At 40.4% G+C, this 12,288-nt stretch overlaps 1 protein-coding gene across 1 annotated transcript in view; it reads left to right on the forward strand.

Annotated features, from left to right (window-relative positions):
* The window catches only part of SGCD (sarcoglycan delta), a 410,207-nt gene that overhangs the window by 332,798 nt on the left and 65,121 nt on the right, over positions 1-12,288 (forward strand). The window contains exon 7 of the mRNA XM_083728761.1: positions 2,258-2,377. Coding sequence (XP_083584887.1) covers positions 2,258-2,377 — 120 coding nt within the window. The remainder of the gene's footprint in view (positions 1-2,257; positions 2,378-12,288) is intronic.

The following is a 12,288-nucleotide window of genomic DNA, read 5'->3' on the forward strand; positions in this document are numbered from 1 at the left end:
CAAAATGCTGTCCAATCTTTGTGGGTGTATGTGTGTATATATCAGGCTTCCTCAACCTCGGCCCTCCAGATGTTTTGAGACTACAATTCCCATTATCCCTGACCACTGGTCCTGCTAGCTAGGGATCATGGGAGTTGTAGGCCAAAAACATCTGGAGGGCCGAGGTGGAAGAAGCCTGGTATATATGCATACTATTTTAGCAACATTGCCATCACACGATCTAGAACTCTCCAGTCAGTAAACTTGTTCAAATGTAACGTTAAGCTGCAGAGATTGCAGCCTCTGAACTTCTTCTCTGGGCCTCCTGTTGCTGAGAGCTTGGTTTGACCTAGCATGTCATCTGAACCCAAGTTCATGGTTTGTCTCCTCCAGACAAACCACAAGTCCTGAACTCAAGAGCAGACATTGGGTTTGGGCTCATTGTCTAATAATTGATTTATATATTCCGGGTCAGGAAATAATGTTTCTCTCTCTTATATTGGTTTGTAGATTTTTTTTGTAGTTTGGCTTTAGCATCTATCTGTTTTGCTTGAACAAGCTGTATTGATTTACTAAATTACTCTTTGAACTGGGCAGGCATCCTTGGCAGAGAGTACCCTCTTCATCCTGTCTTTTTCTGCTTATGAGAGTCTGCTATACACCAGTGTGTGTGTATATTATATTATATTATATTATATTTATTATATTAAATTAATCAATAGTAATGAATGAAATGTTCATGTATGTATGGTGTGAGAATGGTCAACTTCAGACAATGTTAGAAAATGTTAGGAGGAGGAGGTGGAGGAGTATAGTATGAGTATATTAACTCATAGAAATGATTCATGGATGGATATATTAGAACTGTTTAGAGATTGGGTTCCTATTTAAATGTATGTATGGAAAATAAGTGTTTGTATGGAAGGCTAATAAGATTTCTGTTGCAGAGCTCCTAGCAGGCCACAAAATCCTTTCCTTCTTTCTTCATTATATGCAGGCTATGGCAGCAGCACTTTGTGATCGAACCTCATAAATCTCTGTCCAGAATCTTATGTAGAAGATTCCAAAACATTCTCTCTCCTGTCCCGCCTCCAACTTACATATTTATTAGTCGTCCCCACCCCCCACTTCTCACCCCCAGCTCAGATGGTCTTTCATAGGAAATTTCTCTTTGGACTGCCCTGCCTACAAGCCAGAGCCCACATTCTCTCTGTGTCCATCACACGCATAATCATTAATCAATTTACTAAATCTAGTACCATTTTATTTAAGTATCTTGTCCTTGAGACTAGGAACTGAAGTAAAAATACATCATAAATAAAGGTGGTATCCCTACTTGTCCCTACATGGCAACAGCAGGATTGCCACCTTGGTCCTCTCCCCTTTTTTTAACGGGTTTTGCTCCTGTGAGTTTAGCAGCAATGTGATAATACAAAAATTAAGCTGTTGAATGCTGCATTCCTATGCTCTCAGGGGTAAAACCTGTGGATTGCAGCAGGATTTGCCTCTTAAGTGCACATGAAGAAGCACAGACTGGACATTCTTTCCATGCCATGAATAGCTTGCCCTGCTTAATTTCTGCATGTCAGACTGCAGAGGTGGGAGTAATGTAGTAGAAAAAATGGGAGAAAGTGAACTCTACTTAACTCTACCCTTGGCTCCACCTGCTGTTTGCCGTCCTACCAGATATTCCAACCAGATATTATTAATAGGAATCATACTCTGTACCATAGCTACAAATTTCTTACCACATCATGCCATCCTTGTTCAGCTAACCCTTTCAGTGGAAAACTCTTTCCCATCCTTCCTATCTAATACATTACCAAAAAAGCAAGCAAAAAAAATGTCATAAATTCTAATATATATGTAAATACGCTGTGCTTCGTTTATGTAATACAATTCAATGGCATGATTTGTTCTGATGGTGGAAAATTTTGAACCTTTAGTCTAGAATATCTTTCTTTATCAGAATGGCCAGTTCAATATGAGTTAGTTCCTATAAATCAGAATTCATTAAGTCGTAAGAAAATAATGCTTTTTTTTCAATGAGTAGGTCTTACATTTGCTTAAATGTTTTATGTATTTTAAAATAAATGCTGAAGAGAGAAGAAACACTTATTAGTCTTTCTAGCAACATGATAAATGCACAACCATTAGCATAACCACCTTCATGCTTTTCTATTTAATTGTCAGATTCATAATCCAGGATATGTTAATGTATCATTTCCAGCATAATATCAGATCAAGGAGATCACTAAGCTTTTTTTCTTCTCTTTAGGGCCCAAAGCAGTGGAAGCATACAGCCAAAAATTTCAAGTGCTAACCACCTCGGGGAAATTGTTGTTTTCTGCAGATGACAATGAAGTGGTGGTTGGAGCAGAAAGACTTAAAGTTTTAGGTAAACAATATTCAACAAATATTTCATCACTATATGTATATATATATATGTTCTTTTGAAAATCTTGTCAATGTTTGATCTCATTCATGGTACTTGTGGAAAACCTGCTGTTAGCTTCAGGGAGAAGTGGTCAAGTGCTTTTCATTGTTCCAGGGATTTTTCAGTGTTATTAGCTTATGCCCTTCAAAAGTGGATCAAATTCCCAGAGGACTGGAGAGACAACACCACATTTCAGCATCATTATTTGTTGCATTATTAGACATGGCAGCAGAGGACTTTGGAATATGAAGACCTAAAAAAAATAAAGTCTGCTGCTTATCCTTATGGGAGTAAGGAATACATATGGATTAAATGGTTAAATACACTTTTAAACTGTTTGCACCCAAAAAAGGGCACTAGCATTCTCTGTTTTCACTGCATTACTTTCCCTCAAGAATTGTGCAGCTGCCCTAAAAATTAGCTTGCCTTCCAACATTACCTTTATTGTGGCCACAGGGAGTACTGCAGTGTTGCTGCTTCCCATGCCTATCTGCAACAACAGAAGTCTGCGGTCCCAGTGTAAGAGCTGATAGTTGATCATTCTCCTATCAGAAGTTCTCCAGTTCCCAGAAAGGGCAGTGTATCCATGGTCTCTTCCCTTATGACTTGGGAAGCCTGGATAGCTCAGTTGATTAGATTGTGGTGCTGATAATGCCAGGGTTGCAGGTGTCTCTGTGTTGGACAGCTGCATATTCCTGCATTGCAGGAGGTTTCACTAGAAGGTCCTCAGGGTCCCTTCCAACTCTGATTCTATGACTTTGGACTTGTCGTGTTACCAGAGGGCTCTCATATTGAAATAAGCCCTTTTGGTGATGAGTCAAAATGGAAAAGCATGCCTAGCTTACACGGAAAGATTATCTTTCCTACATTAAGTCCATTTGCCAATGTTCTTTGCTGGCATTTGCGAAATGAGATTAGTTTGTGCATTTTTAAAATCAATATGTAAAGGCATAGCTGAGGTTTTTAAACCATTTAAATGTATATTTCCCACTAAAACATTTTGCACTGCATTCATGGAGGAGAGCTGGCAATGGCTACTAGCCATGATGGCTGTGTTCTGCCTTCACAGCTGGAGGCAGCAATGCTTCTGAATACCAGTTGCTAGAAACCACTGGAGGGGAAAGTGCTCTTGTGCTCGAATCTTGCTTGCTGGTTTCCCACAGGCAACTGTGTTTGGCCACCGTGGGAACAGGATGGGCCATTGGCCTGATCCAGCAGGCTCTTCTTATGTTCCTTTGTAAACCTGAAGCTACAGTCTTCTCCCTTGCTTTTAAATTGATGGCATTTGTATATGCTGAGTTTTAAGCCTGTTAAAAGTGGGTAAATGACTCTCATAAAATGCACCCTTGGGGAGAGTGTGTGGAAGAGCAGTAAACTAGCAAGCTTCATGTCTTCTAAACTTTTTCCCTTGCTGCTTTAAATCCTAAACTGCTGGTGCAAATATGTTGGTGTGATCTGTTCTTGTTTAACATTCCATCAGTTGGTTCTTACTCATAGCATAAAATTAGTTGTAAAGGAGTGGATGGTTATTTTCAGTACCTTTTCCTGAGTGTTTGGTGGTGGTGGTGTATATTTCAAGTTACTTTAGACAAATGTGTATTTTGCAGCTTCAGGATTACAGTAATCCACAAGTTGCAGGTTCCTTACAGTCTATGCAGATCACATATATTTGTCTTTTGTTTAGTTAAATTGTTCTGGTGGAGACAGCGATGTTTTCAAAACACAACAGTGTTATTTTATGCCTCCCTTTAGTCTCTGAAACATAAAAAGAAGGGGGCATTTCCACAGTTCTAGTTCCATTTTATTTATGTTTGCGGCAGAACGTCTCTCAATATTTTATCTATCCTAAGCAGAGATATCAAAGGAGGGGGAGAAAGACAAAGTTATCAGAGTTATACTTTATGTAGAGAGTTTTTAATAACCTTGAGAGGAAACTTTTATAGACTGTCTGGTTTCTCTTCCACACCCTGCTGATTGTATCTCTTAGCATGAGGATGTGCCATAATTCATGGATTTTGTCTTGTTTGGAGCATAATTCCATTCTTTCCCCATATGGGGGTGGGAGTGGGATGCATATGCAACATTCTCTTCCCCTGCAAGAAGAAGAGAGATGGACTCCCCTGCAGGGGTAACGTGAGGCTGTTTAAGCCAATTCCACCCCTCTTACTGAGACACCCACTCTCTCACCCTTCTTGCACTGTGAGCTCTGCTAGTTGCCTTCATTGAGGGAACTGAGTAGGATTTGGGGGAGGGAGTTGACACTAATTGGCCCGTGTCACAGCTTTTTCACCTACTTCACACTGTTTGGTGTTGCCTACATGACTGGAGTGCTTTGTTAGAATTTGGCTAATTGGGTGAATGGATTTTGGAAAATATCTGACTAATATCTGCACCAGAGTGTTTGGGGTTGTCGGACACATCAGGGTGAACACTGGCCAGTGGGGCCATGGCACGCATGTCAGGTTCCTATACCCAAGAAGCACGCAGTGAGGGCCTTGCTACGTGATCACAATGTGTGCGGCTGGCAGCTGGCTCAGGAGATGGGAGAGGTGAAATCCTCCCATCTATCCACCACACAGCCCAGATCTCATTGGCATCGGTTAATTTTGTTGAATTATTCTGATCGTCAGATTCTATAATAGCTATATTTAATAAAATATAACCTGTTACGCATCTTTCTTATCTTGAGTCTTCTTGGGTGTGTTGGCAATCCAGCTAGTTATTGTGGGTGGTGGACTCTACTAATTGCTTTTGGCAAAGTCCTGGCACTGCTGATGTCTGTCTTCTGACACTTCTCTTTGCTATGTAAGCAATACTGACTTGTTCTTTTCTGGCCTTACCCGTCCTTGTTATACCAAGAAAGGTATAAGACAGCAATCTGGCATGAAAGTCCTCTTGGAGAGGTTAGAGCAGCAGTTATTGGACACGTGGTCCGCTTTTAATCTTGTTAATGATAATTACTTCCTTTCCTTTGTACTCTGTTCAAAGCTTGATCTGAAAGTTTGTTCTCTGAAGCAATGCTGGAGCCTTAAAGTGACAAAAGTAATAAGGCTGGCTCTTTTTCCTTTGAATTCTTAAAGACTTTTCCAGGACTAGCAGCAAGACGTTGGGGAGGAGGGAAAAACAACACACTGTTTAGAAGATCTAAAAATTAGAACTTTAAAAACAGAATGCAGTAAGGAATATTTTGCATTTCAAGCTACCATCTGTGCTGAACAAAACAACAACAAACAAATTCCGTGTTTTCACAGAAGAATGTAGTTAAGAGAAGCATTTAGGGTATAATCCACATTTCAGTAATGTTAATGGGAAGGTAAAAGGTAAAGGGACCCCTGACTGTTAGGTCCAGTCGCAGACAACTCTGGAGTTGCTGCGCTCATCTCGCTTTACTGGCCGAGGGAGCTGGCGTACAGCTTCCGCGTCATGTGGCCAGCATGACTAAGCCGCTTCTGGAGAACCAGAGCAGCGCACGGAAACGCTGTTTACCTTCCCGCCTGAGTGTTACCTATTTATTTACTTGCACTGTGCGCTTTCGAACTGCTAGGTTGGCAGGAGCAGGGACCGAGCAACAGGAGCTCACCCCGTTGCGGGGATTCAAACCACCAACCTTCTGATTGGCAAGCCCTAGGCTCAGTGGTTTAACCCACAGCGCCACCCACATCCCTTTAATGGGAAGGTAGCCATACATTTTAATGATGCTTTATGTGTCTTTTCACCCATATGTGTTCAAATGCACCGATACGTAGGTTGGATTGCAGCCGCCAGGATTTGAAAATGCTTGCCAACTTTTTCTAGTCCAAGCAGTAACACTGTGGTGCATTTTTAAACAAAAACTAATAAACCAAGGCAGTTGGTATTTTTTAAAAAATAAAAATAAATCTAGCACATATATTTTTAAAAATACATTTAGGGAGTAATCCTAACTCCCATCTGGCAGTGGTGGGGCTGGACAGAGTGGCAAAGCTACTGCCCAGCTACTTGTGCCAATCAGGGTAGAAAGTGGAGAGACGTGGTTTCAAACAAAATTGTTTGCTCGATAAAACTGTATTTTTGTTGTTGTTGTTGTTAATAATAATAATAGTAATAATAATATTCTGCCCATCTGACTGGGTTGTTCCAGCCACTCTGGGCAGCTCCCAACAAAAAATAGTAATACAACATCAAACACTAAAAACTGCTGGATCAGACCAAAGGCCATTCTAGTCTCATGGTGCAAAGCAGATGCCTATGGGAAGCCCACAAACAGGACACGAGTGCAACAGCACCCTTCCCACTTGTATTTCCCATCCACTAGTATTCAAAAGCATAGCTCCTCTGATATTGGAAGTAGTACATAGCCATCATTGCTACTAGCCATCCATAACCTTCTCCTCTCTGACTTGTCTGATTCCCTCATACAGCCCATCCAAGTTGGCGACCATCACTATACCTTGCGGTAGCTCACTCTCCTTCCTTTTCTGAATCTTCTCCTTCATTCCTGAACCTTCCAATATTCAGCTTTAACAGGTGGCCCCAAGTTCTAGTGTTAAGAGAGAGGGAGAAAAACTAATCTCTATCCATTTTCTCCACACCTTGAATGACCATATACACCAGTATTATGTTTCTCTGTACTGGGAACCAAATGCAGATCATGGTCATGGAAAAACAAAACAAAACAGGAGACCAGAGCTCTGTGTTGCAGTTTGCCATAGTCTCTCACTTACCTTTCTCTAGCACCACTATTAAGTGTCTGAAAGTCCAGGTGTTATATATCACTTTCCTTTTCTCTTGGCAACCCCTAAGTAGCAGGAGAAACAGAATTCTAATTTATAAGTAAGGGTGAGATTTTTTTTTTCTATTTCAAGTTCCCATTAATTCCCAGATAGACTTGGAAGTTCAGTCTCTGTGTTCAACATGTTTTCCCAAACAATAAATCTCTTGTCTCCGGATTCTTTCATTGGTCCAAAGCAAGACGAGTGAGGGGGGGATGCAAGAATCCTTTACTGCTGGTATGCATGACCCATGATATTGAAAAGTATGAGTATACTTATTTTACTATATGCACCATGTGTTTCCATGCAGAAAGCATTGGTGTGGCATCAATGTTTCCTGCGACTATCATCAATCGCCCAACATCTACTCCACAGCTGAATTTTGTGAAAAACAGTGAATTTTGCTTCAATGTAGGGTTGATGAACAGTTCAGAATCTACTTCAGAATTTCGGAGCAGATGTGTGTATTATTTTTAAACTTGCTTATAAAATAGAACGCAGTTTTTTGAATGGCCGCTGCAGATTTGGGTGCTGCAGCTTACATTAATAAATTGTTTTATAGATTATGCCGTCATCTGTTTATCCTTTTTATTTCCATGGAAATGAAACAAATGCAGTTTGCCTAAAAAAAATGTTGTATCTAAGAGATGCTTTAATAAAAGCATTGAAAAATAGCTTTGATATACATTAATTACCAATTTCATTTAATAACACATTGAGCATTATAGCAGTTATAAACAAAGGATAATCATAAAGCATTATTCTAGCTACTAATTAGCTCTATTTATTCTCCAGATTAGTTTTTAAATATGCCCTCTAGATGCCACTTGATACTAATTACCACAGTTACATTATTATCACTATACAAAAGCATTTTAATTAAATGTAAAGTAATTTAAATTAGCATGAGCTTCTTCAGAAATTAAACTGTGGTTAAATGCTTTATTTAGCCTTTTAAGATGACTGCAGCTGACATACCACAATCACTGCTCCCAAACGTCATGGCATCTTTTGGGAGACCATTGCTAGGAGGGAGAAAGAAGAGAGATTCATGTGCTCAGATATAAGCATGCGACTGCAGTGTCATTTCTCTTATTTAGAGCAAAGTATCCCATTGCTAAAGGGGCAAGCAACTTTTTAGAATGAATTATAAACTTGTCTTTGCAAGTTTGCATCAAAAATGACCAGGAAAGCTCCTTGTATAACATGTCTTTAGATTCTGAGTATTATTTAGAACTTGAGAATGCAGTGCAATGTATATATTTAAGAAATTTATATGCCACCCTTTGTCAAAATGAAACAGGGCAGTATACAGCATAGTAATGTAAACAACATGTAATGTAAATACATAACATAATATCAATACAATAAAAAAGATGTATAAATACAATGCATAATAATATGCAATGCATAATACTAGATAAAGCTACTAGTACTTAATCCTATTTTCTATGGTTATTGGATTGTGATTTCCTGCTACTAAGAAGCAAAAGCAGGATGCTAATACCTTCAAATAAATCTATAGGGGACTATGCCATTGAGCCTTCCCTCCATGTGCCCAGCACCCTCCCACAAATCATAGAAGGGACCCTGAGAGTCATCTAGTGCCACCCCCTGCTTTGCCTGAATCTCACCTAAAGCATCTAAGACAGCTGCCCATCCAACCTCTGCTTAAAATCCTCCAAGGAAGAAGAGTCCACCACCATCTGGTCAAACAGCTCTTACTGTCAGAAAGTTCTATCTGATGTTTAGTCAGAATCTCTTTTCTTGTAACTTGAAGTCATTGGTTCGGGTCCAGAACAGGAGAAAACAAACTTGTTCCATCTTCCATGTGACAGCCCTTTAGATGTCAGAGGTTGGCTTTCATATCTCCTCTTCGTCTCCTATTTTCCAGGTTAAACATACCCAACTCCCTCAACTGTTCCTCATAAGACTTGGTTTCCACACCCTACTCTCCTCTGCACACTTTCCAGCATTTGTGGAATGCCATTGTCCCTATATAAATTCATTTTGTTAGTTTGGGCCCAGTTCTCCAATCTGTTAAGGTCATCTTGAATCCCGATTCCGTCTTCAGCAACATTAGCTACCCTTCCCAGTTTGGTGTCATCTGCAGATTTGATGTAAAGGTAAAGGGACCCCTGACAGTTAAATCCAGTCGTGAACAACTCTGGTGTTGCTGCGCTCATCTCGCTTTACAGGCCGAGGGAGCCGGTGTTTGTCCATTCCACAGACAGTTTTTCCGGGTCATGTGGCCAGCATGACTAAGCTGCTTCTGGCAAAACCAGAGCAGCGCACAGAAACGCCATTTACCTTCCCACCGGAGCAGTACCTATTTATCTACTTGCACTTTGACGTGCTTTCAAACTGCTAGGTTGGCAGGAGCTGGGACCAAACAATGGGAGCTCACCCCATCATGGGGATTCAAACACCAACCTTCCAATCAGCAAGCCCAAAGCTCAGTGGTTTACACCACAGCGCCACCTGTGTCCCCTTGCAGATTGGATAAGCAGCCCTCAATTCCTCCATCCAAGTAATTTGTAAATACATTGAACAACGATGGGCCCTGGACAGAATCCTGCAACACTCCACTTGTCAAACTTTATGCTGCCAAGACACAAGTTCCAGGGAGTGTTCCTCTAGTACAGCCTTTCTTAACCTGTGGGTCCCCAGAGCTCAGGAATGATGGGAGTTGTAGTCAAACAACATCTGGGGACCCACAGGTAGAGAACCACTGCTCTAGTACATGGGTCCTCTCACTACCTCCCCTCTCCTCCTCATGCTTTTCTGGAAGTTTTTCTGACATTCCAGAGTGAATTTGGGGGAAGCACAGGGGCTGCAGCGGGGGGAGCCCTGTTCTGTTAGTGGGAGTCATCCTGTTGGTTTCGGCATTGACAAATGAATGGAATATATAAAATGGGAAAGATAGTTATGGAGGAGTGGCCAAATTTTAAGGACAGATAATACTTAAAGGCACAACTTCAGGCAATTATGATTTATTTTAAAAGGCCAAGATGGTTGAGAATGTCTTCTTTGGCGATCACTCGTAGCCGAGTAAGATTGTCTTTGATGAACACTGTCTTGACAGTGAGTCCGTAAGTGACTGTGGAGGCCAATTCTGGATCCACACGTCCTTCCACAGTGGAGACGTAGATTTCTGGGTGGGAGTTGACCACGGTGAGGGTTGGCCAAGCGTGCCTTCCTCTTAGCATGTTTCTCCCTTTCGTCCTGAGTTTGAGCGTCTTCAAAACCTGTGACACCTTTGGTAAAGGCTGTTCTCCAGTTGGAGCACTGGCAGGCCAGTGTTTCCCAATTGTCGGTGTTTATCCTACATTTTTGAGAATGTGCAGATTGGATAAGCAGCCCTCAGTTCCTTCATCCAAGTAATTTGTAAATACATTGAACAATGATGGGCCCTGGACAGAATCCTGCAACACTCCACTTGTCAAACTTTATGCTGCCAAGACACAAGTTCCAGGGAATGTTCAAACACAGATCAAACACAGCAGAAATTCTTAATGTGTGTGAACACAATTAATCTTCTCTTTCCTATTAGTGGAAATCAATTATATTTGCAGAATTTATCTTAACAAATAATAAACAGAATGTAAATGTAATATTGTACAATATTCCTATGATAACGATGAACTAAATTCAGTGGGGCTTACTCCTAAGTAAGTCTGCATAAAAGAGAACTATAATGCTTTAACCAGCGTGTTCTCTCCTCTCGAGACCTGGCAATTGTTTGTATTTGCAACCTTGTGTTCACAAGAGCTGCATGCTCATTCCTGAGGGAGATGAAGAAATAATTTGCATTGCCCTTGGTGCTTCTCAGCTTGGTTTGGGAGAGAACATGATTTAATATGAATGTGATGGGCTAATATCTCTATCTTTGTATAAATCATCCTTGCTGTCTCAATGCTTTGCATCCACAAACATTTTCTCCCAGGTTTTGTATTTCAGTCTTATACAAGGGAGGAAAAAGCAGTGCCTCTCCACAAATCCTTATCAGCCTGATCAAGCATCCAATAAATACAGTGTTTAATTATTATTATATTATAAAATGTAGGAAATGCTTTACATGTGATTTATGCCATAGATTTCATGTGATGACTACTGTAAGAAAACCTATGGAATACAGTTGTGTATTCATGACTTCCTACAAAGGAACAGCTAAATGCTGTTAGTTTTCTTTACTTAGTCATGTTTCCGTTTATCAATATGCTCAAATCAATGTGTGTGTGTCTGTATAATATTAGTATTTAGAAATCAGCATGTTCCTTCATATAATGGGCTGAAAACATGCAGGCTAGAATTGCAGGGAAGAGATGGATAAGTCTATTGCTAAATAGTAGTCACACGCTGGTCTCGTGTTGTAAATTATAAGATTCTTTGGATACATCTGTAGAAAATTGGGCTATAAATAATAAACTTAACTCATAACTTTGCTTTGTTTCATTAGTTGGTAGGTTGGTTGTCACGGGAAGCCCACCTTTCAGATTCATTCCTGGGACAGCTTTCAATACAGAAACAGAATTTCAAGGCTATAAGAAAGCTTGAGAATAAAACCATCTTTACCTGGCACTGAAATAGCATCAATGTAGACACTACCCCAAGATCACTAGTAATGAGGAGCAGGATATAAATTGTGTGTGTGTGTATTTAAGGCTAGGCTATCTGACAAGTGACAGGTAAGACTTACCTAGCAAAGAGTACTCCATGCCACACAAACTAACCAGTGACGAAGTTAGATCAAGGAGCATCCTCAGACTGTGAACCTGTTCCTTCAGACAAACAACTACTCTTTTTAACAAAGGATGGTGAGCCTGTGCCCCTTGGAAGTCACAAAACTACAACTTTCATTATCCTTGCCCATTGGCATGTGACAGGAGATGATGGGAGTTTTTGTCTCACAACATCTGGTGGGCCACAGGTTCCCCAGCCCTGTTTTAAACAATTCAGAATTCCATCAGAATTTAGATCTCAGTCCAGAGGTATTAAAAATTTGATTCTAATCACAAATACTGTGATCATCAAACACTGAAAGAATAGTTAATGTAAGGTATTTTATTTTACAAACCTAGACAACATCTTAAAAAGGAGAGACATCACCTTGCCAACAAA

The sequence above is a fragment of the Podarcis gaigeae genome, assembly GCF_964106915.1.
Source record: "Podarcis gaigeae genome assembly, chromosome: 2".
NCBI lineage: Eukaryota > Metazoa > Chordata > Lepidosauria > Squamata > Lacertidae > Podarcis > Podarcis gaigeae.